Source organism: Perissodus microlepis, chromosome 7, assembly GCF_051167445.1.
Source record: "Perissodus microlepis isolate ML-2025 ecotype Zambia chromosome 7, ASM5116744v1, whole genome shotgun sequence".
Classification (NCBI taxonomy): Eukaryota; Metazoa; Chordata; class Actinopteri; order Cichliformes; family Cichlidae; genus Perissodus; species Perissodus microlepis.
In genome coordinates this window covers 39009492-39034820 of record NC_140467.1, presented here as the reverse complement: position 1 = coordinate 39034820, position 25329 = coordinate 39009492, and the positions used below count along the sequence as shown (strand labels likewise).

General features: G+C 39.6%; 1 protein-coding gene across 1 annotated transcript; it reads right to left on the bottom strand.

Moving 5' to 3' along the window:
- Window positions 1-3211: 3211 nt before the first annotated feature.
- On the bottom strand, window positions 3212-25262 carry LOC146383609 (protein FAM163B-like). Its single transcript, XM_084934960.1, has 3 exons — window positions 24206-25262; window positions 7653-7768; window positions 3212-6079 (listed from the first exon to the last, which is right to left on the bottom strand). Exons 2-3 carry the CDS (start codon window positions 7743-7745, stop codon window positions 5642-5644), a joined length of 531 nt encoding a protein of 176 aa, XP_084791086.1. The 5' UTR covers window positions 7746-7768; window positions 24206-25262; the 3' UTR covers window positions 3212-5641.
- Window positions 25263-25329: the final 67 nt, after the last annotated feature.

Sequence of the window (25329 nt, the reverse complement as noted above, 5' to 3'; positions counted from 1 at the left end):
ATATTACACACACTGGGCAGTAATGGCTCCAGCATGCAGTCATGTCTGCGTGTGGGAAAGAGAGATTTATGGAAGATGTCTATTTCTGCCTATCTCTGACACAGCAGTAAAAATCAGAGAGTGATGTGTGTTTCTGTTCCTGACAAGATCATTTATCTCCAAGTCTAAGTTTTGTTAAATTAAGGGAATATATACAAATTACTGCATTAATGATAAATTGCTTGGATTTCATAGCAAGATAACAGTGGTAATGCCAGTGTATGTCTGTATGTTATAATTATACTTTGAGCAAAGTGTTTCATCAATTCATGGTTGGTTTTAAATGTAGGTTGTATTTCTAGCAGCCAGTGTGATGTCCACATTGGTGGAAGAGGGTCTTAGGGATGAAAATATAAAGGAATATTTACAAGAAATAATACCTTATGAGCAACCAGCAGTGCAATATTTGGTTACAGTTGCCACATTTGGTCATAGTGTCAATGTTTAAAACCAAAGAAAACATCTAAACTAGCTCAGGCAGGCAACTTGTACTGCACTGTATCATAAAAACGAATATGCCAGACTCTCCTCTCATCATGTACCAAATGCACCCTCCCAAATTGGCAGTGTAATGAAGCTGCAGAACTTCTCATCTCTCCCTCTGACACCATGCAGCGATGCAAGGGGTGCTGTTTCACTCCCTCAACCAACCCAGCATCCACCTGTGAGCACTGGGGTGGAGGGATATTTATTCATCAGTTTCTATGTGCATCTTATTTGTGGGGAGTGATGAGCTCAGTGCCTGGACACCAAACTCGAAGTGTAACCTATTGCTGTAATAAATCAACCATTTCAAATGTGAGTTGTTGGACCGAAGTGCACCTACACACTTCAAGAATACTGATGTGTGTGTGAATTTTATCGGGGACATACATGGGTGCATCATTTGATGCCGGCAGCTCCAACAGACTCTAACTAACTGCTTTCTTTCTAACTTTTTTCTGTCTAAATCTCATTTTCTTCAATCCAATATTTTCTTCAATCCTATAAGATAAATAGAAGAAAGCATAGTGGAACAGGCCCCAAGAAAAGGAAATATAAAAAAGGTCTGCCCGGAGAAGAAAAAGGAAATAGGAAGGTGAAGTGCAAGGAACATGACAGTTTGGGCAATGAGGAGGAAAAAGAGAAAAGGCAAGAAGCTTTGGGTTGGAATATTAGCTGGAAAATTTCCTATCTATCGTGTTCATAATTCATGGATTCCCAGCTCCTCCTGCTGGGGAATTAGGGTCAGGGACCGTAACATAGGCACAGAGTAAGAGAAATCTGCAGATATTCACTGGACAGACAGAGTACGTTAGAGTGAGCATGCTGCTCCTGGTTGAAGTGGATGATGCAAAGCACACTATAAAACATCAATAAACTTTGAAAGGCCGTGCTACTTACGCTGCAGGTGATTATTCCTCTAAATAATTCATATAGCTTGCACAACCTCTCATTTACACAAATATAGCACAAGTACAGATGTAAATAAATAGTCTGAAGGGATCCATTCAAAAATAGATTTTTGGTATTTGATTACAATAAATCTTAGAGGCAGCTTGCAGAAGGAGTGAAATCTGTTTATATTTAGCTTTTCAGACCATCATCCGTGCCTTTGTTGATTTCACTTTTGACAGAGCTGGGCTCATAGCTGATCTGTAATTATTCTTCCTTTCCATAAGCAGTAATGCTGACATGAAAATGAGATCAAATTTGATCAGACTCTAGACTTTTTTCCCTCTAGAAAATGTAAATGTATAACAAACCAACATAAATACACCATCACTGAACCTTTGCAAATCAAGCTTTTTGCTATCCAGCTGCCGTGCAACTTATGGTCCACTATTGTCTCTGTTGGTGCAAGTATCACTACATATAAATTATGCTGACTGTAAAGAGAAAAAAACACATCTCCTGCTAGTTTGTCTTGTGGGTGGAATGCTAGTGTGACAGTAATTCCCTGTTACAGTGCTGGCAATTCATGTAGAAATAAGTAGGAGTTTGAATATATATCCACATCAAAGGGAATCCATCACAATCTGAAAGGTTTTTCATGTCTGAAGCAGTTCTGTTGTGTTAATGCCATCACAAAATAGCTATTCATGTCTGAGCCAGGGAGCTCTGGATTGGAAATCAGCTCTTCTACGCCTCCATCTGTCTGTGTGTTCTGTGGTATGTGCTATTTTTCATTCATGTCCTCTGACTCATCCTTCTAATAACTACCCCTATTTCCTCTCTGAAATAGTTTTCAGTTGTTTTCCCATTGTATGATTACTTGCCATGCCTCTCTGACTCATTCAGTTTATTGCCCAAATAAAGATTTGCATTTTCTTTTTTGTATCATTTAGCCTACATGTCTGAATGGTTTTTCATTAATCATCATCTCCTAGCCTCTAACTGTTTCTTTTTCATCTGACTGCTCCTGATTCTTGCTTGTTACCCTTCCTGTTAAGTTGTGTTTGCTGTCATGGCTCTCACCTTGTTGCCTAAGGGCAGACAGAACCTGTATATAAACAGACTTTATTGCTCCTGCTGTAGTCCAAGGCTCAGCAGGAATCACTGCTTTCTTATGTTATTGTTTGATCTGTTGCTGCATAGCTGAAATTGATATTGAAAAACAATATTAGTAAGTTCAGTGGTTCACCTTTAGATATATTTACACATGTAAGCTTTAGAGAGCACAATTTTCAGATGGTCCATGGCAATAACAATAATATCCCTCTTTGAGCCAATATGAGCCACAGATGTCAGCTCATTAAGTCCTTCAACAACAAACTGGCAACATACACACCCAATGAAACAGAATTAGATTGCTGTTTTTTAAAAAAACAAAAAAACAACAACCCTGAAATACAAAGAAAAAATAATTTTCCATTAGAGAGCAATCTCAACAAAACTATTCCTGCAAGACAAAATTTGTTACATTTATTGCTTGGAGAATTCTCCTCCACACGAAGCACTTCGGCTTGCTGATATTTAACCTGCATTTAGAAGATCACATGCGATTAGTAGTGTCCAGTGTGCTATACACATTCTGATTACATTAATGCACGCTAAAGAAATCTTTTTCTGAAAAGCCTCAATTTTGTATAAAAGTTCACCGACGCAAGCATCTTCATGCACAAATATGACTGAGGTAAATGACCCCTGAGGTTTGTGACTCATCTAGAAGATGAATGAGAATGAGAAAAAGGAAGATTTTCATACTGTTTTATTAGCAACAATGTGTCTGTCAGTTATATATTAGAAACAAGAACAGAAACATTTTCTGCAGTACTGTACCGAGTCTGAAAAACCAGCTGAATCATAAAATAAAGCAAGTAATTCAAATACTTCAAGGTAAAAGCAACACTGCATTTCAATATACACTTGTACACTTGTAGTAATAATAATAATAATAATAATAATAATAATAATAATAATAATAATAATAATAATAAATTTCTTCTATACTTCCTTATGGCACTAAATTTCCTGTGCAACTGTCACATAGTTTTAGATTAAAAAATAAGAACATTGAGAACTATTGTGTGTGTCTGCATGTCTGCATGTGTGAGTGTACTTATATGGTTATCTTTGTGAGGACAAGTTTAAAATTAAGAGAGTACTGGGATGGACGACATTTGTGCCCCTCATCGCTTTTTCAACTTTAACTTGTTTTTTTAACTTGGCTTTAAGGTTATGAGTCGAATGAGGTTCAGATTACACAGGTAAGGATTTGGCAGCTAGTTGTGACAGTTAGGATGAGGGACCGGGGAACGTAAATGAATGTCCTCGCAAAGTTAGATTTACAAACGTGTGTACTGTGGCTTAGTGTATTTGCAGGAAAGCACATTTTACAAAGGAAAAAAAACTTTAAAAAAACCCAAATTACTCATTGTTTCACAGTTTGGAAAAAACAAATGAGTAATTAAAAAAAAAGACAGAAAAAGGGAGAAGAAGTACAACAGCATTTACCATCCATTTGCAAGAGAGTGGTAGGTGGGTCCAGAAAGAACAATCCAATCAACTTCAAGTCCCTCCCACAACCACGGGCATTTCCTCTTTTGAATTCAAGCAGTAAATGATTTAACTTATTATTAGTGTGTTCTCTGTCCATAAAAGTCACCAACTGCTCCTCCAGTCAGAAAATTAGCCCTCCAGCCAGGCCAGTCAGCCAAGCGCAGAAAATAAAAACAATCCCAAGAAGGAACACTGAGTACCTTGGAGCATGAGCATATATTCCTCAGTCCAATGAATGGAGAAAGGGGAGAGACTACAGTGTATGTTATGGCCTCTTAAATATTTATAGATGTGCCTTTAAAGGTGAATCTTTAGCCCAGGAATCCATACATCAATAAATCAGACAGAACACAAAGAATGTAGTGAACGTTCACTAACTTCAGTGAAGAACTATAATCGGGTTCACATTGGAAGCTTACAGTGTTGCTGTAAAAATGTTTTGCGTTTCTGACTGAGTCAGTGTTATAGCATTAATTAGTAAAATAAACAGGTACAAAATAGTTGCAAATCCATTTTCTTTGTTATTTAATCTGTTTGGGTCATTATTTGCATTAAGATAAATTTAGGTTAAAGAAATAATATAATCGCTTCACCCCTTACAATAAAATGTTATTGCAGCCCACCTCTGGGTTCATTGTACACATGGATGACCTGTTGTGTATAACTGGATGGAATAAAACTTGTTAACAATTAATTGAGACACACACACACACACACACACACACACACACACACACACACACACACACACACACACACACACACACACACACACATACGCTTGCCGGTATCCTCACATATATGCACACAAATGAAGATCAAAAACCTTTTTGGCACCTAGTTCACACTGCCTGCAACAATGCAGAGATTTTTCTCTTCTGAAGTGTAAAATACTTTATATACACTGTGTTTTGATGCTCCAAGAAACCAGCCTTTCGTCAAACTATGCGACTCTATGAAAGGATGAGGGAAATCTTCTGTGAGCCCTTTACGTCTTAAAATGTTATGGCATAAGTTACGTCTGTCGAAAAGGTCTGCGGGGTGGCAGCTAAACACAACAACCCGCTCCCTCCTCCACTGGCTGTGAGTGATATTTCATAACCTCTATAATCTGTGGATGGAGGACCAGACAGATAATCCCATCATAAGAGAGGGAAACACTGGACTTTTCCTAATCATATTCTGTTTGTAGCAGCTCTGGAAGAGAGAAATCCCTACTGAACATCATTTTGACACATCATGAATCTGCCTATCCTACAGGCCACGGTAGAGGAGCCCAGAGGAAGTAGGGCAACACAGACTTTATCAGATCATAAAAGAAATTAATTAATCTTTAAAAAACAAAAAGGATTCAAAACAAGTTTATGTTGTTGGTAATTTAACATTTTAAACACTTTGTCTTGGCCCAAGTGTGAGGACCTGAGCATAGTACCTTTGAAAAACTGTCCTGAGAGCCAGCTGAGTCCTCCATTCTGCAAAAGGTGACTGGTAGAATGAGACCAGACTAGATCGGACTACACAGGTTAAGACGACAAAAACACAGTCTCACTCAAGCCCAGTCCAGCCCAGGCCATTCAGATGAATGTAAGAATCAGCTTAAACTGAGTTAAACCTTACCCAGCTAAACATCAGTGCTGATGCTACAGCTGCGTGTGAACATGTCCCTCATGGTAACTGAACGGGCAAGGTTTGGTTTACGATAGTTTGAAATGTTTACAGGCACTGGCAGGTCCAGATCCTGCTGCTGGACACTGCGATAGCTGATCCGGTCCCCTCCGTTCCTCAACCCATCTGGTTGGTGGTGGAGCTGCGGCTGAGGTGGCTGGAGGTAGAAAGGCATCTCATAGTGTGTACAGGATGGGCAGAAGGTCTGCGATCGTGTCAGTTTCCTGGCCATTGGAGGGGTGGAAAAAAGGGCAGGGCCATTTGGGATGGAGGAGGCGGCGGCTGTAGCCGCCACAATGTTGTGATTGGAGTGAACCGGCGGGAGGTGAGATGTAACGGCAAAGTCTGGCTCCTCCTCCTCCGACTCAGACTCTTCCTTCTTGCAGCAATAATACTGATAGAAACAGAGGGACAAAAGTGGGAGATGGGCAAAGATGAAAAAAGTGGTGACGAGAGAAGAAAGAAGAAAAAGTACCAAATGATGTCAAATGTGCATGAGAAAGAGCTGTCTCAATGATCACTCAATTATCTCTTGAGGGGTTCTCTTGTGTTGTAAACAGACTCCAGTTTTCAGCTGAGGTATTATGGTTGTGGTATGACCTAGCTTTCAAATTAATTCCTGGCATCTTGCCATCTAATATCTGCTGTAATTTGGGGATTACTTTTGATCCAGAGAAATGTTGTCAGGAAAGGATCTTACAGTTTCCCTTCTAGCTATGTTACCTGGGTTCCCAGAGGATCACGGTAAATGGACTGCATTTATGTAGTGCTTTTATCTGAGAAGCTTTAAACCTTGCTTCTTATTCATCTTTTCACTCCCACAGCACACACACTAAGTTACTATTCATAGGCCCCTTCACTTTTTGTACACGTAATATGAATTTAACTAATTCACACTTAATAACAATGATTTTGGGGGCTATTTTCTTTTAAAGAGAGAAATGAAAACATATTTTTAATTAAAATGATTTTGCTACTGCACGACAAAACCGGTTCAGATAAATTAGAACCTGAGGGAAGTCTACCTGTGGCAAACTCCCACAGGTAATGCTGAATGTTAGCATGAAAATCGAGAAAACTGAGGAATTCTCTGTGAGACAAGGAGCAAATGTGTAAAACCATTTATAAAGCTTAGGCCTTAATAATTGTGATATGAAAGAAGTGTGGAACCACCAGGTATCCTCCTCGAGTTGATTGTTAGGGAGGCATCCAAGAGCTCAACCTTCACTTTAACAGCTCCTCAGCAGAGACGGGAAAGACAACTACCTCAGCAGCAACTCATCAACCAGTGCTTAAAGATGTCCAAGTCAGTACATATGGCAAACACTTGGCCTTGTTTATTACCTTGCTAAAATGAGGCATGGTTGTTACTGTGCCAAAAATGACAGTCTCTACTTTCTGAAGGGAGAAAAGAAAGACGTGTCCCAACACATACTGTACTCCAAGGCTGAGGTTCACTACTGAAATCTTTGCCATTCTGCCTGCTGTCCACATCTTGCTCAGTTGCACAGGTGTGGAAATGAATGCCAGTATTGATGTGTGTCAGCAGCCAACAACGTTAGGTAGATTTTTAGCTCACCTACAGACCGCTGAAAACTACTTTAGGTGATTGCTAAGATTCCTTTCCTGTTTTTCATACGATTTGTTTGGTAACAAAAAATGAAATGAGATTGTTCAAATTGTGATGAACTCACAATAATTGTAATGAGTTTCTAATCCTGGGCTGACAGAGCCGGGGGTCTTTGTCCTCTGTCCGTTTTATGTTTTGAATGATCAGTTGTGTAATTTAATTTTTTTTTGAAAACCTTGCTCTCAATTGGTTTTCCGTTTCCACTAGAATCAGATACAATTGATAATGCATTAGCATAGTTTTACAGCAGCATAATTACTCAACTCAAAGTACAATCTCTTACCTGCAGTTCTGCAAAAAGTAAATAGAATGAACAAAACAGATGATGAAGTCTCACCTGCAGCCTACAGTAGCACAGTACTGCGATGATAAGGAGTAATATAACCGAAGCTAGAATTCCACCAGTGATGACCACAGTCCCGGCTGTCATTCGAATTGCTCTCCATCAACACCCTGCAAAGAGGAAGAGGAGGGAAGGAGGGGAAGAAAGGAAGAGACAGGGGGTGGTGGTGGTGGGTGGAAAGAGTTGGAGCATAGAGGAGGGTAGGGGGTGAAATGAAGGAGCAAAAAGGCACACAATTCATCAGTTCAGTAGCTTCATTAAGTAGATTATAACTGTGTGTCATCTCAGTGGTGCTTATTGAATTATCCAGCAGCTAGGAGACATGTAATAGAATCATCCCACAAGTGCTGCTTATAATATAGACAGCATCTCAGACTGAAACACACACCAAAAAAAAGAAGTGTGTGAGTGAGGGGGAGAGTCTGTTCAGCGGGAGGATGGAAAAAAAGGATGAATTGCAGAAATGTCGAGAGGAACGAGGTAAACGGTTGCACAGACAGATGAGGAGAGATGCAACAACAACAGGGTGCAGTCAGTTTGGAGAAATGATGCGGTAAGTAAAATTTGCAGTCAAGCTCACCGAGATATTCTTCATCCTGCTGTGGTTCAACAAAGAACTGATAGGAACCCCTCCAAAAACAATATAATGTGAGGTGGTGTGCAAAGCAGATCGTCAAAAGATCAATCAGCAGGACTGTTGCAAGTAAACAGCCGTGACCTGTGAATTCTGATATTAAGTCAAAGGTCATAGCAAAGAGAAATGCAAATGCAAACCCAGGAAATTTGAAAGTGGATTTATTAAGTTATAACATATTACAGTGCTTCTTTTATGTGATTCACAGCTTCCAAGCCACAAGTCAGATTGGAGTATTTTTGATCGATACTTGTTGGCTGAAATTTCTTGGTTTACATTTCACATCAAGGTGGAAATTATGCAGCGTGAATTCTACAGAATATCATAAGAAGACAGGTCCATTAGCTCCGTGGTTCCATTTAAGAAGCTAAAATAGTGAACGTAATCACACAGTGGTGTATAATTCATATGTTATTATTCAATCTCAGTGATATGTAATATTTTTGAAAAACCTTGAAGGCACTTATCAGATGTGGGCACAGACCTTTTCCCTTCATTATAGCCGCAATCTGGAAGTGTCATAGAACCGCACCAACACACTATTGTGGATAATTGCTTGAAACCAAAAATAGGCCAGCAGGCTTGTTGCTAAGCTATGACTCATTGGTGCAAGCCATTAACAGCAACAAGCACACTGCAGTATAGGTCTATGTTGTCAAGATCTAACTTAAATGTGACATGGGCAAACACTAAAAAAGAAATACTAAAAATAAACAGGACTGCCACCAAATCTTGCAGTATCCAGTTTACCCTGACTTCTGCTTTTATAACATGATGTGAGCAATGCTGAGCATCCATCAGCTTACTCACATTAAGTTTACTGTCAGCTGTGTGTCACTGGGCATTTGGTATTTAGTATGACACCTGACACAGTGACCTTCTCACACAGTCATTAGATTTAAGTGAAACTGTTTAAACCGTAGACTGTATAAAATAATCTCTCAGCATGATGTGAGATGCTTTATAAAGTCAGAATAGATGTCTCTATGGTAGCTACCAGCCCTATCGACAAACACAGCACAGCTTCTCCTCACTCAAGCTTCAATTCAGCTGGACTCTAATTCAATCTGCAGGCGCACAGTGCACCAACCAAATCAATATGGAGGACAAGAAAGAACAGAGCGTTTTGGCCTTAAAGGCTTCTAGTTTAATTGATAGGGAAACGTGGTGATTCGATGGCAATATGGTTGCCAGGAGAATAAGAGAACAGGATGTTCAGGTGGCGCTAAGCAACGTTTGTGTATCAGTGTTTTGCACCTTTATTTAGTAGAGTGCATAAGAAAAGTGACAGAACAATGACAGTGGCTAGGCTAAGCCTAGTAGTTTAATGATTTGCGTGCAGACTATCAGACCTTGAAATGTTTGAGTTTTATTTATTTATTGATGAGCTTAAAGCTAAACTAACATTTTGTTATTATTGTAAAATACTGTAAAAATATACCCTGTTTTATTTGATTTTATAACCTGCAACCTTACTTTTTTCCGGGCCACTCTTACTGCAGGGGCTCTTTTGGATGATTGCAAGCAGCTGTTTTAAAGACCAATTGTCTGCCACCTTCCAGCTTCAAGCAATAGATAAGCTGAATGAATAGCAAGTCAACAAAGTTAAATATTTATCATCTTTCTCCAGAATCTGTGGGCAATATCCTGGATGTTCATGGACAATATGAAGATGAAAGCCAATGTTGCTCTGACAAAAAATAGTTTCTGCCTAAAATATGATATGCTGGTCTTTAATAATCAGTTATTATTAAAGTTAAAGACTTCTTAAATAATAAATATATAATAATAATGATGATAATAATAAAAAGATGGGCACATGAATTAAAAAGTTATATGTTTAGGGTGCTGGGGCAGTATAAATGAGTATTATTTAGTCTGCAGCATTTACCTGCATCCTTTTAAGACCTCAGGGCACAGCTTTATAAAGGTGGAATTAGATTTAAGGACGACTGAAGACAACATCGCGTAACAGATGATCCCAGTATGTGTGTAGACCTGTGTGGCCTCATTTAAGTAACCAACACAGATTCTCAAGCACCTAATAATTAGTGCTGCTTATACTCAGCAGTCTGAATCCCTTCAGTGCAAACTCAGCATGAGACCAGATCATCAGTGTTGGGCTTTTAGACCTTAATATCAATTTTCAATCTGAAAACCTTGACTAGTGTCTTTTTTGTTTCACCAGCAGATGGTGACATAGAGCAGTACACGGCCTACAAAAACAGGTTTCAAAAGGAAATGATCAAAATTACATTTAAATTTTAAAATAAAATACTAGAAAGTTAGTTGTTTTTTTTGTTTGTTTTAGAAAATAACACTTGTCTACAGACAATTAAAAATGCATCCTCTAAATGTAAATGAATCTTAAAGCCAAACATTAAGCTCAAACAAGACTGAGATAAAATTCCAGTTATAGTGAGATAAATTTAAAATGAAAAGAACAGAAAATAAAACATTCCAAAAGTATAAATAAATAAATACCAGTGAAGGAAAAAATGAATAAAAGCTGTAATAAATATTAAAAGGAGACAACACAAGTAAGTCAAAAAAGAAGAAACCACTGACTCTGCATGTGGGATCTGCTCAGAGAGCATGCTCCAAAGTCAAGGAGCCCTGATCACAAAAGTACAGTCACAACCACTTTTATATATTACTAACTATTCTATATGCTAGAGTGTCTGTATAGGTCCTATTTTTTATTTGTAGGACTTGTTTATATTTTATGAATAATTTTAAAAATCAAACCATATAGCCACACTCCAAACAGCTGCCTTGCGGTCATATGTCTTATCACCATCTGTCAGAGGTACCAGGGGGATCTGCCAGGTCCGGGATCCCCATCGTCAATCCTCAGCATCTCAACATTGTGTGAGATTCTCAGCAACACCTCACACATCAGCACACATCATATATAAGCATGAACAACGTAAGAGAAAAATTAGCTGGACTGCCAACATTAGACTTTACTGTACAGCACACAGCTACATACCAGTAAGGAAGGAAAAATGTCATTAATAGCCCATATGTGAAATCAAATGTTCCTTACATGTGTAGGTGCAATATACAAAAAAGTTCCTTTGTAAAAGACATTACTGTTGTGCCAGTTGCAGCTTGCTTAATTGAAGTGGTTTATCAGAAAGAATGAGCACATGCATGATCAGGACTGCGTGCACATAATTCTGACTCGGTGTCATACAAATCCTTTTCTGTCTTGTCTCAAGTGATGACTTGTGGACTGAGCTGATTTCTGACTTTTCTCACTGATATTCCTTCATGAAAGTTATTATGGTGTGCACAAAAACACACACACGTGCATGTAGCATTTCTCATTCTGCAGGCTAGGCTGGTGCTGTGTATCTCCTGGGGCTACATTAATCAGATCAGTGTGTGAGCGATGTGTTGCAGCAAGGCGACAAACAGTGTTAATTATTTAACCACACACACTCACGCTCGTGTGCGCACAGACGCGTGCATATACGCAATCCAGACCCCATTGTGAAATAGTGAAATACTGGAGAGAGGCAATCTTGTCCACTCAGCTGCTTTTGCTGGTATTCGTCCACAGGAATGACAAGAGTTAGGGGCAAAAGAAGAATAGCCGTGTGCACACTCGCACACAAACACACACAAACACTCACATGCAATAATTTTAGTAGTAGCTAACATGCTCAGACAGAGGGCTTTGGAATAAAATGCCATGCTTCGATGAAACATGGCAGGGATCACAGCAAAAGGTCTTGCTTGGAATAATGGCTGCTGACAGGCTTTCAGTTCAGTGGGGAAGAAGTACGCAGTAGGTGGTGGATTCGAGTAACACACAAGAGACAATAACATGCCCTGAGAACAATGGGAAGAGCTCTGTTATAATGGTAGCTGTCAAAGGGTGATTTTACACACATTTACAACGACAGAGTGTACCTACACATGGTTCTTTACGGAAATGACAAGATCCAAAGCCTCCTGAGAAGTATGCATTATTTAGCGAAAGAAGTGCTCAAGTTTCTGCTCCAGTAGCTCCAGTTTTCAATTTCACAATCTTAACTGGTAACAAAGTTCCAAAATATGAATATAGGGACATGCAGAAAACAACAATGCCTCATCAACTCTGTCTGATTACAGTTTTTTGGCCCGTAATGAGTCCTTGCTCTTTAATAAGCTGTGCAATCAGGGAGCATTCAACTAGTATAAATGACATAATTTCAACCTGCAGGATGTATACTTTTATTGGAAGACATTATGTCATTTTGTTCGTCATTTCGTTTTGAGGCTTTGGTTTCTGTATTAATTTTGTAAAAAGCACATCTTGTGGCCTTACTTCTCCATTTGTGTACCTCTCTTCTGTCCTCCTGCCTGTGACCTGGAAAATGAGGTCAGAAACTCAATTCCTGAAGTGCATCTCAAAGAGAGAGAAGCTTTACAGGAGAGTGGGGATGCATAGGTGTATCATTTGCAAACGTTTCTTTGAAACCTGTGATCTAACGGGCATGACACACACAGAGAAAATGTGTTCCTTTTGCATTCATAACTTTAATTAGTAATTTCAGATGATTCCACAGTCAAAATTTCTGCCGACCACACTGTGAACTTAATCAAAAGTAATGCTTGTAATGATGTCATGATATCAAAAAGTGAAATAGAGAGAAATGTAGAAGTGGACAGCACATTGTGTTACTTTAAAATGAAAGCTTTGAATCAAGGATTTCTCATTTTGTCAAAACGAGTCTTGTCCTCGACTGCTCTGCTCATGTGGCAAAGGTAAGGATGGAAGGAAAAATGAGAAAAGAGAACAGGAACCTGTGTTTGTTGGCATTTGTTTTTTCCATGACATCTGTACTCCCTGAGTTTTTTCATCTTTCATCTTAATCTTTTTGTGTTTTCATGCTAACATGTCCCCTCGCTTGCGTAACTCGTGTCTGTCTCTCAGATCACGACTCCTCCTGGTGTAGATGTGTGTGAGAGATGCGAGAGCTCCGTGCTTCCACTGGATCAGATTTGAAGGATGCCAGACAGTCCTTATTTCTTCCTATTATACAGTGTTTTACCACCATAGAGCAGCACTTATTGATAGATAGATGTGAAATCTCTTTGAACTGTATGTAGATTTTGCATATAAATCATGTTTCACTAGCTGGGCCCACGTCCTCGTTTTAGGTTTGACAGCGTTTTAGTAGGTAAAGGTGAATGCTTGGACATGAATTGAGCTGCAGTTTGGGGAAGGCCTCGAAGGGGACTGGCGACGGCTCCCGAGCCTGGCAGATCTCCATGTACTAAATAGAAGTGAAGAAGTTAAAGAATTGAAAAGAGGAGGGAGGGTGGGGCACGTAAACGAGAATGACAGCTTGCAGAACTGGGTGAACCTATATAGATGAAGTGTGTTTGGAGGCGTGGTCCTGCTCCTGAAATTCAGATACATCATCTCCAAAAATTGTTTGCATAATCAAAATAGATAATTACTTGTTATACATTTTCTTTATCATGTTTAAAATTTAGAGTCACATTGGGGCTAGGGCCTTTCCATTTGACAAAGGGGTAAAGGTGGGGTCACCAGTCCATACCCTCTTCTCAAAAATTCTGTCCTGGATGTAAATTTGTGAGAAAGTGCTGCAGATGCTACCCGGTTTATTTTTGAATTACTGACACAGCCAGATTGTCTGTGTCCCCCACTGCTTTCTCTATCAATTTTAAAAAGGAAAGTCTTGTACTGCATACCCCCCTCCCAAACAAAAAAAACCCAACTGCAACAAGTTAACATGTCAGCTGAAACTGAAGACTACTTGTATTAGCAAAATATATACTCTGACTGAACTGTGGGTAATGTTTATCTGGATTAGTAATGCTCAGTATCAGTCCATCAGTGTTATAGGAATGCAGTGATTCTCTCGAATCTATGAGTGTTGCATTAATCTTTTATCTATGGCGATCGATGAACCTTATTCCTACGCTTCCAAGGTTAACTTCTGCATGACTGTGTAGATTGTTGCAATCAAAGCCAGATTTTTTGAGCAATAATCATAAAATTCAATGTGGCAATCAAATTTGAAATATTGAATTAAATTTTAAAAATTCATTAAAAACTACATGAAAAACTACAACTTAAGTTTCTAGTTTGTTTAACATGTTAAAGCACATGCAGGCAGTGACATAAATGTTAAAAAATTCACATCCACTTTTCCTAATATGAGTTTGAAATGCACTCTTTTTTCTTTTTCTTTCTTTCTTTCTTTCTTTTTTTAAATGGCTTCTACTTTTTTCCTTTAGCCTTGTTAAATGAACCTGCTCTACATTATCCTCTCGGGTGGCACTGACCCTGACTGGCATTACTCAACTCTTTGTCCCTGACTCAGTCTATACCCGCATAAAATATCACCTGGTGCACAAAATATCTTTTGCCAGCATTTGTGTCCCTGCATCCACCTTCAAGAATAATGACAACACACACCTATCCTGAGGTAAAGCTCAGGATAACTGAGGTGCTTTTTTCTTTGGTAGACAGCAATCGTTTTCATCCATCCTGTGTGTCCTAGCATTACCTAGGCAACATGTCTGTAATTAGTGCCCCTCTATGAATGATATATCATAAAAATGGCTCTTGGCTTGTGTGAATATAGCACCATGAGGACATTTTAAGGACTTAACAGTGACCTGGGGGTCTCTCCATTTAATTATACAGCTTGCTAAATGTGTCTCATCTATCTAAATGACCTTGCTTAGTTGTTCTTCCAGTTCAAATTGCAAACTGAGGTAGAAGGTACTCCTATAACTTTAAATGTGTTGTGCAAGGACTAAAGTAATGGAGCATGACTTTCCTTCCTTGCTAATAGCATTTTTAGACGTTGACTATTTGTTTTTTAACAGCAGTCCCAATTTATTTTAGGAGTATATATTTGGCAATGTCATGGTACAATATCCTGATATTATAATACTAGTATGATAGTAATTATGCACATCTGTTCAACTGCTTGCTAAGGCAGATATCTAAACAGTCAGTCATATGGCAGCAACTCAGTGCATTCAGGCATGTAGTCATGGTCAAGACTCCAAAACTTCAAACTGAACATCAGAACATCAGAAGGGGGGAAAGTGATTTTAAATGACTTTCAACATGGTTCGGTTGTTGGTACCAGGCAGGCTGGTCTGAATATTTCAGAAGCAGTTCTCTGGGAGAAAATGTCTTGTTGATGCCAGAGGTCAGAGGAGAATGGCCAGACTGCTTTGAGCTAATAGAGAGGCAACAATAACTCAAATAACAAAGTTATGCAGAAGAGCATCTCTGAATGCACAACACGTAGAACCATGCTAAACCACTTTTATCATACCACAAAGCAATAAATCACATCTTGAGGTGGTTTCTTGAACATGACAATGAGTTCAGTGTACTCAAATGGCCTCCACAGTCACAAGATCTCAATCCAGTAGGGCCCCTTTGGAATTTGACAGCTGACAAATGTGCAACGACTGTGTAATGCTATCATGCAAATATTGACCAAATTCTCAGAGGAATATTTTCAACACCTTGTTGAATCTTTTTTATGAAGAATTAAGTCAGTTGTGCAGCCAAATGTTCACCCAGCCCTACTAAGCAATGTCCTGTGAGCATATATTACTCCAAGTGTTTTCAAAGCAGCACCATCCACTTCAGCATTTATCAACAAGAAAATGCTAGATTTTGTCTCAGTGTTTGGAGAAATCCACTATAGATAATGACGAATAATAATAAAAAAAAAAAAAGGATGCCAAAATGTTTGCATATCCCTATGCTGAAAACAACAAACTTCTCAAATGGAATAAATAATATCACTTTTTCTTCTGATGAAGCTATAAACAGGCTATTTACCTGTTAGATACAAATCTCACTGATGATGTCCTTTTACATTTACAATCCACAGGAGGAAGCCATTAGTTCTAGTGATTTCATTATAGGTGTTCTCTTGTGAGTTGCTCAGGTAAAGTGTCTTAATCACGTCAGTGTGGAAGAAGCACAGAAGTTAAAGTGCACGCAATACTGAAAGATAGAGGCAGACACACTTATTCCCCACACTTCTCAGCAGGGTGTTCAAGGGTCTTGAACAGTGTAAAAGCTATAGTTTCCCTTTTCTATGTGGATAAAAATGGGACAAAAAAGTACGACATCTATCTATCTGTCAGTTTATTGTTCTGCCCTCTCATATTAAAGGAAATTAGCTTTCATTTTCAAATCATTTTAAAATAATTGCATACAATCACATTTTGTCAGCCTGCCACTGCACTTCCTACTCCTCCCCACAGCCCTACCCTGTTCTACCCTCCGCTGTGAAAATAATACCGCTTGTCTGTGAATGACAGGCTGTAATCTTGATGCCACAGAGAGCTGAAGTCGACTAACAGATCTTACAGTCGGTTGAAATCATAGCTGATGAATTGAAAAGCAGTTGTTAGTCCCGCAAGTTAGAAAGCTTTAAGTTCCTGTCAAGAGAATGTATGGAGTACGTATGTGTGGAGAGAAGGGTTAAAGTCTTAGCACCAAGCAAAGCCCCTTAATCGAGGCGGGGTGCACATATAGATGCCTATTCAATTTGGGTCACTTGTTGGTTACACTGCTTCTGGTTTACTCCTAATTCATAAAAATGGCTTACAATCAATTTTGACTCTTTGTAGTTATGCATAGTTAGTAGTTATGTATAAAACCTTGCTTTGATCTTAAATTAAATTCTCCAGCTCATCATGCAGTGATATTACAAGTTGAAATGCTTTAAAGTCTGCAGTGAACTTTGCACATGCTTTATTAACAATGTGAGAGGAATTGACAATTAAAGATGTTAATTGCAAGGTGCAACCTGCTTTGAATTAAAAAGAGGGTGCTAGTTTTATAGATTCAGTTATTTTCTTTTTGACCATTCTGTCTTGATCCATGACTAATCGAAATAGATTTTTTATGCATATTATCTATGATGATTCCTGACTGACAGGAACAATCTTAAAAATTAGTTTATGTATAAATCTAAGATATTTATTGTAAATAAGACCGCTGGCTTGTAAGTTCAGTGTCACTCAAAATCTAACCACTGGGAAATTGCAATGACAACAGAGACAGTTTGCTGTAACACACAGAGCTCTGTTAGGACATGAGTATAAAACAGCTGTATAAAACATTACCAGGTGATGATCCGCCCCAGTCTGCCCCTATAATAGGTTAATACTTTCATACAAAACATTCAATAGTCATAATTCATTCTAGCATAATTAACATGCATATATGCACACACACACACACACACACACACAAACCTTCCTCAAGGCTACGTAGTCTGTTCAGGTTATTATGCCTTTAAATACATATAATTCCATTTTCATTTCCCTCAATTAGCTAGGAAGCTATTAAATGACCTTTGCTCCTTGACACTCGGCAGTGAGAATTTTATCCTACTCTGCTATGTCTTCCTGAGCACACAGCATGATTCACTGAATTTTAGCTCTTGACCTGGGAGCCGGTTAGTTAGTTCTGGTTGGCTGGTGAGAAATGCATCCGTGCGTCTCAGAGAGGCCGTCTACTGACACGTATGCACTAACACATAAGCCGTGATGTCAAACAACCATTTCCAATCTGTTGGAAATGGTTCAAACTTTCTGCTTGAAGTCCCTTCACAGCTCAGAGGTAATCGTAAGTTTGGGCTTCAGTTTTGTTAGGTGCAGTGCATGCAAACCCCATGCTGTGTAAGGTTTTCTTGCATGTTTACGCCCAGTATGTGACAGGTTGTCAGTTTGTCAAAAAGAAGCGTGTGGTGAACAAAAGCACATGCCCACATTGATCAGTCCAAGGTCTGCGTCCTGAAAGCATGAGTGACACAAGTAGGATTATATGAGCGTATAGTTTTTGTGGCATTGCAGTACTTTTGGCTTTAACTGAAGTTGAAGCAACCTGAAACGCTTCACTTTTACCAGCATAAATCTCCTCTCTTTGAAATCTTTTCAACAGCCCACGCAACACTTTCCATGTATTTTTTCCCTCTTTTCTCTAAAAGGTACTCTCTTAAATTCAAAAACAGTCATCTGTGTGGTCCTTGTGTGAGAGGAGGGAGGGAGGGAAGTTGTTTTTACAGTCTGAGTCCTCAACTTTTCTTCAGTCAAGGACAGGCAACCCGATCGCAATGTCCTCACACTGGATAATAGATATTTCATCTGATATTTCATCTAAATGTATGCATTAAATGTACCATGCAGCGTCTGAGGGACACACACATTCACACACATCTAGCCAGATACCACGGTAAATGTAGTGAAACAAGAGGTAATGAAGGTCAATTCATATTATAATACCATACTCTGATCATCATAGCGCTAAGTTCTCCAAAACCCCAGCTGTTGCTGTTGATGCCAACATATGGTTTGTGAGTAGAAGAGAAGAGAATCGGTGTTGAAAGAAGGCCCAGTAATCCCCTGCTAGTGTTCCAATGTTTTTGTTATTAGTGCATGTCTTCACAGTGACTGGGTTGTAGCTCAACTTTAAATAGGCTAAACTGGGCTGTGTATACATTTTTATTTTCTGTGCTTACCAGGAAGCTTTCTCTAAGGTCAGCTCTTCTCCTTCATTAGTTTATATCCCCATCCCCATTACTCCTCTTTCCTTTTTTTTGCTTTCCACTATTTCTGTCCCCCTGCTCCTTCTGTGTCTCTTTGCTTATGCCCATTCTTTGACTCTTTAGCTTTTCCTTCCATTTACCATGCTCCCTTTGTCTCCCTCTCTACTCTGTGCTCAGCTGGTATACACTGCCTTGCAGTGGTGTGGCCTGTTTTAAGCATCACTTTGAACAATAGTGCCATTTACAGGCAAATACACTGCAGCTGACATGGTGATGGATAGATCCTGCTGTGCAACACTTTGCACATTCTGAGTCTGTCAAACAACCACATTTACAAGAAGTTACGTAACTCGGAAAATTCTCGGGAGGATCGCTAGTTACTACACATCTGAAGCATGGGTGAATTCATCACACAGCTGTGGCAAATGGGGGGAAAAAATGCCCTATGGGGGCTCATATCCACCAGATACACACAAAAATATACACAGTCACACAAAAATTAAACTGCGACTCACATGAATATTTTGCATTGACACAAAGTTCCTCTGCTTTTTCTTCCTCCTGAACATGCCGCTTTAGAAACAATATACTGCTCACATCTGTGTGATTGTAGCATCAAGCTTCTTTCATTAAAAAATAAAACTTGAGCTTTTTTTATGCATCTACTGCAGCATTGATCTTTTCTAAAAATTACGTCACAGAGGTGCATGTGAGAATGCAAATGTCTTAAGCAGCTGGATCAACCTTCCAGCTCCCTACTTCAAAAATCCATGCACCAAAGTAAATTCACAGCTAGGCAATAGTCATTTTGTGCCATGCCTGCATCCCTTGCTTCAGCTAGCAGTCCGGTAGTGAGAACATACCTAATGGTAACCATCTCAAGTCATGTGCTGCATGACAGAAAGGAGAACTCTGAACAATGTTGAGACATGGAGTTTATGTTCAGCTGTTAAAGGCAAAGCTGTGCATTGTGTACTGAGTGTAACTGACAAAAACTGCCACAAAAAGAACTGTTTAATGTCTGACCGCTAACCACTTTTGTGTTTCTGACATGCAACTCAATTAGGTAATATCCAGCAGGTTCAAACCCTAAAGCATCAACTGCTCAATTATATCCTGTATTATACTTAATATGTTGTCTTTGTCTGCATCTAGGTTCCTTAAAATATCTACAGGTCCATGTTGACACAGCAGCAGTCATGTACAAGTAAACTATTTAAAACAAAAAGAAGGTTGAGTATTTGATGGAGAAACAGTGTGAAGGAATGGAGAAATTAGCAGAAGCAGTAATTTCGGGGAAAAGGCACAAGCAAAAGGAGGGTGTTGAAATACAGAAATAAGCAGAAAACAAAGAAGAGACATACAAAGGTTGCATAGGGCGCTGTCAGAGGCTGAGACGAATGCCCACGTATAGTGGAACGTAAAGATGGACGGTTGAAGGAAATGTGCTAAGCTTAAGACTGGTGATGGCTTGATTGTTAGTGCTAATGGTCAGCGCTCCAGAAGCAGTGTGTCTAAAAGTATGAATGGGTCTCCAGTTACTATGGCGATGGGGCTATTACAGAGTGACATTTTAGCATCGCCTATTTCATTTTTTGAGTGGGGGGTTTACTGCTAAAAGTTTCAACCTGACTGTACCTGAATTGACTTCACCCAGTTCACTCTCTGTATGTAAATCTCCAAGCAGATCAAAATGAAGCACAGAATAATTTAAAAAAAAGAGTAATACAATACAACACATTGGAAAGAAAGAACAAGATTTATGAATAAGATACTCTCTTCTAATGTCTACTTTTGTCTTGTTTAATAACTTTTATGGTAACGCAATTCACGACATTGCTGAGCTTGCTTGTCTTTCCTTTTCGTGTCATCAATTTCCAAAGGAGTGTGCAGACATTTGGAACTTTTTAGTTTCAGATTTAACATTAACAGCAATGCTTGCATGCTCCAGTGATGAGCGTAGAGGCTTGGGAAAGAGCTTTGGACCATGAAGCCTGTAATGAGAACGCCCCGAGGCGTCCTTGCAATGAATACTGTAGATTACAGATGCAATGCAAATTGTAAACTTAGTCTGAGCAATGTGCCGCTTACCATTAGGTTTCTTATGTAATATACATACAGTGCTGAAGGGCATAGACAGGCCACTTGCGCAACAGTTGAAAAATTTAGTCTCTTTACAGAATGGATCTTATTTTTGTAGCTCGGGTCTTCCAGCTGAGTCATCAACACTGATTTTTAGCTGGTAAATTATCAGGGAGATTCCCCATTTTTCCTTTGTTATCGTTCCCTTTTAGGTTTTCAAACTGAAGACAGTAATAGAAGTATCTCTGAACAACTGCTGCCAGTATCAACTATGATCTTGCCTACAAAACCTACTTAACTGGGGTTTACGAGTTTGTAGATATAATATACTGGAATTTGTTTTAGGTAAACAACTGTTTGTTTACAACTTGTCTGACTATCTAAGAAATTGACACATTTGTGAAGTAAATGTAGTGATGCTCCCTAGATGCTACTGGGTTTTTGTGTAAGAATGCCACATTAATAATTTATACATATATACTTATATTTACACACAGTAAAAACTTGGTTAATTATTTGTGCTTGTCCTTTATTTATATCTTTTCTCATATGTTCCCCCTTTTTATTTTACTCATTCTCTTTCGCTTTCCTTTTTTTTCCCGTTTCTTTCTCTTTTTTCTTCCACCTGTCATTTCTGGCTTTGTGCCTATGCCTGTGCCTATATAAATGAGGCATATGGTAAAGGAGAAATTGGCAAACACATTTGCTTTGCCTTTTGGCAAAGCAAATGTGTTTGGCACAGCAGTGCATTCAGACCATGATTGCTGCCTTCTAAACCTCGCTGAAGATGATTTTGCCAGATATCTAAGCAACACTGAGACTTGATTCAAAAGTCAAAGGTGAAAGGTGCCTCTTCGGTCTTTGAAAAAACATGAATAAAAAGATAATCATGTGTGTTTAAATACGGCTAAAAGTGAGAGGACATCACGTCCTCTTCAATGTAACCTCTTCAGATGACCAGCAGATTCAAACCCAGATCCCTCTTGCTGTGAAATAAAAGTGCTAACCACTGCAGCACCCTTGTATGGAAGAACAGTAAGTTATGACTCTCCAAAGGCATGCACAAATATAATAAACAGGGATTGTCATAAAAGAAGCACAGGATTTTTTTTTTAATTTCTCCACACCCTTTTCATGTTCTCTTTCCACACCTCCCTCACATTTCGTCTTCTCTTTTGAATGAGCTTCAGTTTTTTACAAATCACTCACAGGGATGAGTCCAGCTGACCAACAGCCCGCATGCACGTATGTGCCTGTGGCTGAATGTGTGTTGGCCACACCGTGGCTCTGTGTTGGAACACATCTGTGCCTGAGTGGGATGTGTGAGCATGTCAGGGTGTAGCTGAAAGGGGAGAGCAGAATGTGATGCTGAGGGGGAGGGGACGAGTGATGCATGGAGGAAGGGCGGAACGGGTGGTGACTGTTTAACATGATCAGTGAACAGCAATATTCCCTTCCCCCAGCCTCAACCCATCCACTCCAATCCCCCTCTCCATGTCAGCCAAAGCATAGCCATAATGATTCCCTTTCCTAATATAATGCATTTTAACAGTAATTAAGCTGATATGTGAATACACTTGAAAAAGCCCACGAAAAAGTAGACGTGCCTCTGTAACTGCATTCACACTTGTCTATTCAAGCCTTCCCTCCTCCTTCTTCTCTGCTTCTCCATTCCTTTTGCTCTGTATTCTATATGCTCTTCTCTCTACACCTTTCCTCATCTTTTTTCAGCACCTGTTTGTCTTTGAAATTTGCTTTTCCATCCTACTCATCCTGCTTGTCCTTCAGCTCCCTCTGTCCTCCTCATCTTGCTGCTGCTGTGAAAACTATGAGGCTTGTAGAGCAGCAGCAGACAGACAAGTCTCTTATGCTCAGAGGGGGACTTCAGTGTGTTTGAATGTGTGTTTGTGTGTGCACACACATGCTGGAGTATAACACATCTCCCTGGGGGCCAAGGTTAATCTGAGGGTCATTGAGGAGGTCGCTATGGGAACACAAGCCCCACCTTATTGTTGATTGTTTCAGGCCCTCAATCTATATATTTTTTTCTTGTAAGAAACTGACTAGCTTAAAGTAATATTGTAACATGTGACAGTAACAGTCTCAGATTCACAGAAGTACCAGTGAACTGCCATGTAGGGAAGGTCTGCAAGTTAAAACTCTAAGTAAGTGTCCAACCACCCTGTTATAGCAAAGCCGAAGTGCAGCAAGTGCAGGTGAAAGTAAGACATTTTGAAATATGAGCTCAAGTAAACAAACACAGGGGAACACATAAGCAGTGACTTCAAGTTAATTCTGCGGCTATAGCAAGACAGTAGAGAACAGTGACTATTGCTTCGTGGGTAGTTAAAGCATCCAATAGAGCTTAACATAAGAATGAATAACTTTTCCTTACACTCCTGTGATCTCTCCAACCATCCACTTAACAGCAAAACATGAAAGAAAATATGGAATGAAATTGATTTTAAAAAGTTTTAAAAATAGTAAAATAATTTCTATTATTAGACCAAAATACTGTTAAAGCTTGCCCAAATTCACTGGTTAGTTGACATTTTAGCTGGCTAATTGCTACTACAGGCACCATAGTGTTTCCAAAACAATCACTAGAGGGTGGGTTGCGTCATGTGCGCCATTCCCTAAGGAATTTTGTCATTTTAACTCCATGTAGTGAGATATTTTAGCAATGCGGGGCTTTTATGCTGCTGGAGATCCATTTGCACCAAGCCTAAAAATATCTGCATACAACAGTTTGGATATGACCATAGCTAACAGTTGGTGACAGTAGCTGTGGCTCACAAGCCATGCTGTTTTGTCAGCTTGTGGCAAACCAGCCAGCCAGCATGTGTTTTATACAAAGCACTGAAGCTGCCCTCTGCCTTTACCCTTTATACTGTGTCTGTACATACAGGCTATCTCTCTGTGTTAAATTACTTAAAGATTTTGAAAAACACTCCACATGTACACAGTGCATGTAAACAACTTTCAAGTTTTGAAATGTGGAAAACAGTAGACTTCTCCCAACCTAACATATGGAAAGTATCTGCCTCTCTCCGTGGTGCTGAAATTAGAATCTATCTATCTATCTATCTATCTATCTATCTATCTATCTATCTATCTATCTATCTATCTATCTATCTATCTATCTATCTATCGTTTCTCCATGTCTAAAACAAAAACAGCATGCATGACTTGATAATCACAGTCGATAAAGAAACACAAAGGAAACATCGTGGTACAACACAATCTTTCTTCCTTCAAGGGTAAAGCATTACCTTCAGAGATAAGAGGAATTCGCCGGGTCACATTGAGGGTAGGGGTGGCTCCTTGGGGCTCAGGTCCCGACCTCGGCAGGCTGTAGTCTGTCAACCTCAGTGACGAATAATGACACCGGTGAACACGCCGAGAAAAAAAGCCTCCAATGTCGGTAAAGATATGAACTAAACGCTGAAGTGCCTGCGATCAAAGTGGAGCTGGAGTTCGACTCAGGTCAAAATAAAACCCACCGGGCCTGGTTCCTCTTTAGTTGATAATTAAAAACTAGCAGATACGCCCTTTGCAAACAAACAAACAAAAAATGTCCACCTTTAACATTCGTATTCTTTGTACTGAAGACTACTTCTCCACGCACAGCGTTGCCATGCAAAACATTTTCTTTCCAGTTCCGGACTTGCAGAGAGACCACTGAAAAGCACTCCGGTAACAATGGTATGATGTGATCTGTGGAAGATGCTTTTGAAGCAGGCAGGCAGCAGCACACAATTCCATCCACCGATTGTCTGGAGTTGTTTGAACGGTTCCTACTGGTTAACCGAAGCTGTCCGCAAAATAAAACACTCCTACGCAAACATCATCATCAGCCTCGGCAGCATGTGTGTTGGAGGAGGAGACGGGGTGATGCGAAATCTCGCCATCTCTATTTCAACAGCCAGTTCAGTACCGTCCAGGGAGGTCGAGGTCAGATATTTGTTGTTGTGCTACTCCAGGTTCCGCCGGATTTTCCCCCTTCTTCCTATTCACAGTATGATCCGCATGTGAACGTTCTCGCTTAAAAAATGCGACTAAGCAGCAGAAAGCCACAAAGTCTCTGCAGATAAGTGGTCACAAAGAGTATTGGTAGCTGTTGGATTTCCGTACGTTTGCTGATTCTTTCAGAGCGATGTCCGGAACTGCGCGGAAACGAGTAAACTGCGCTTTAAATCCAGAGGTGGCTCAGTGCCTGCACACCCAGAGACTACTAAATGCAGCCTGGAGTGTACAGTCTGGGAGATGGCGCTTTAGTCACAGGCTCAGATTGGCTGTGGGTGCTTAGAGAGAAGGGGGGATTTAAAAGAGAGAGACAACATGCTGTTGATTTTCGACTTCCAAGTTGACGTGCGTGAGGTGTTTGGCGGGACTT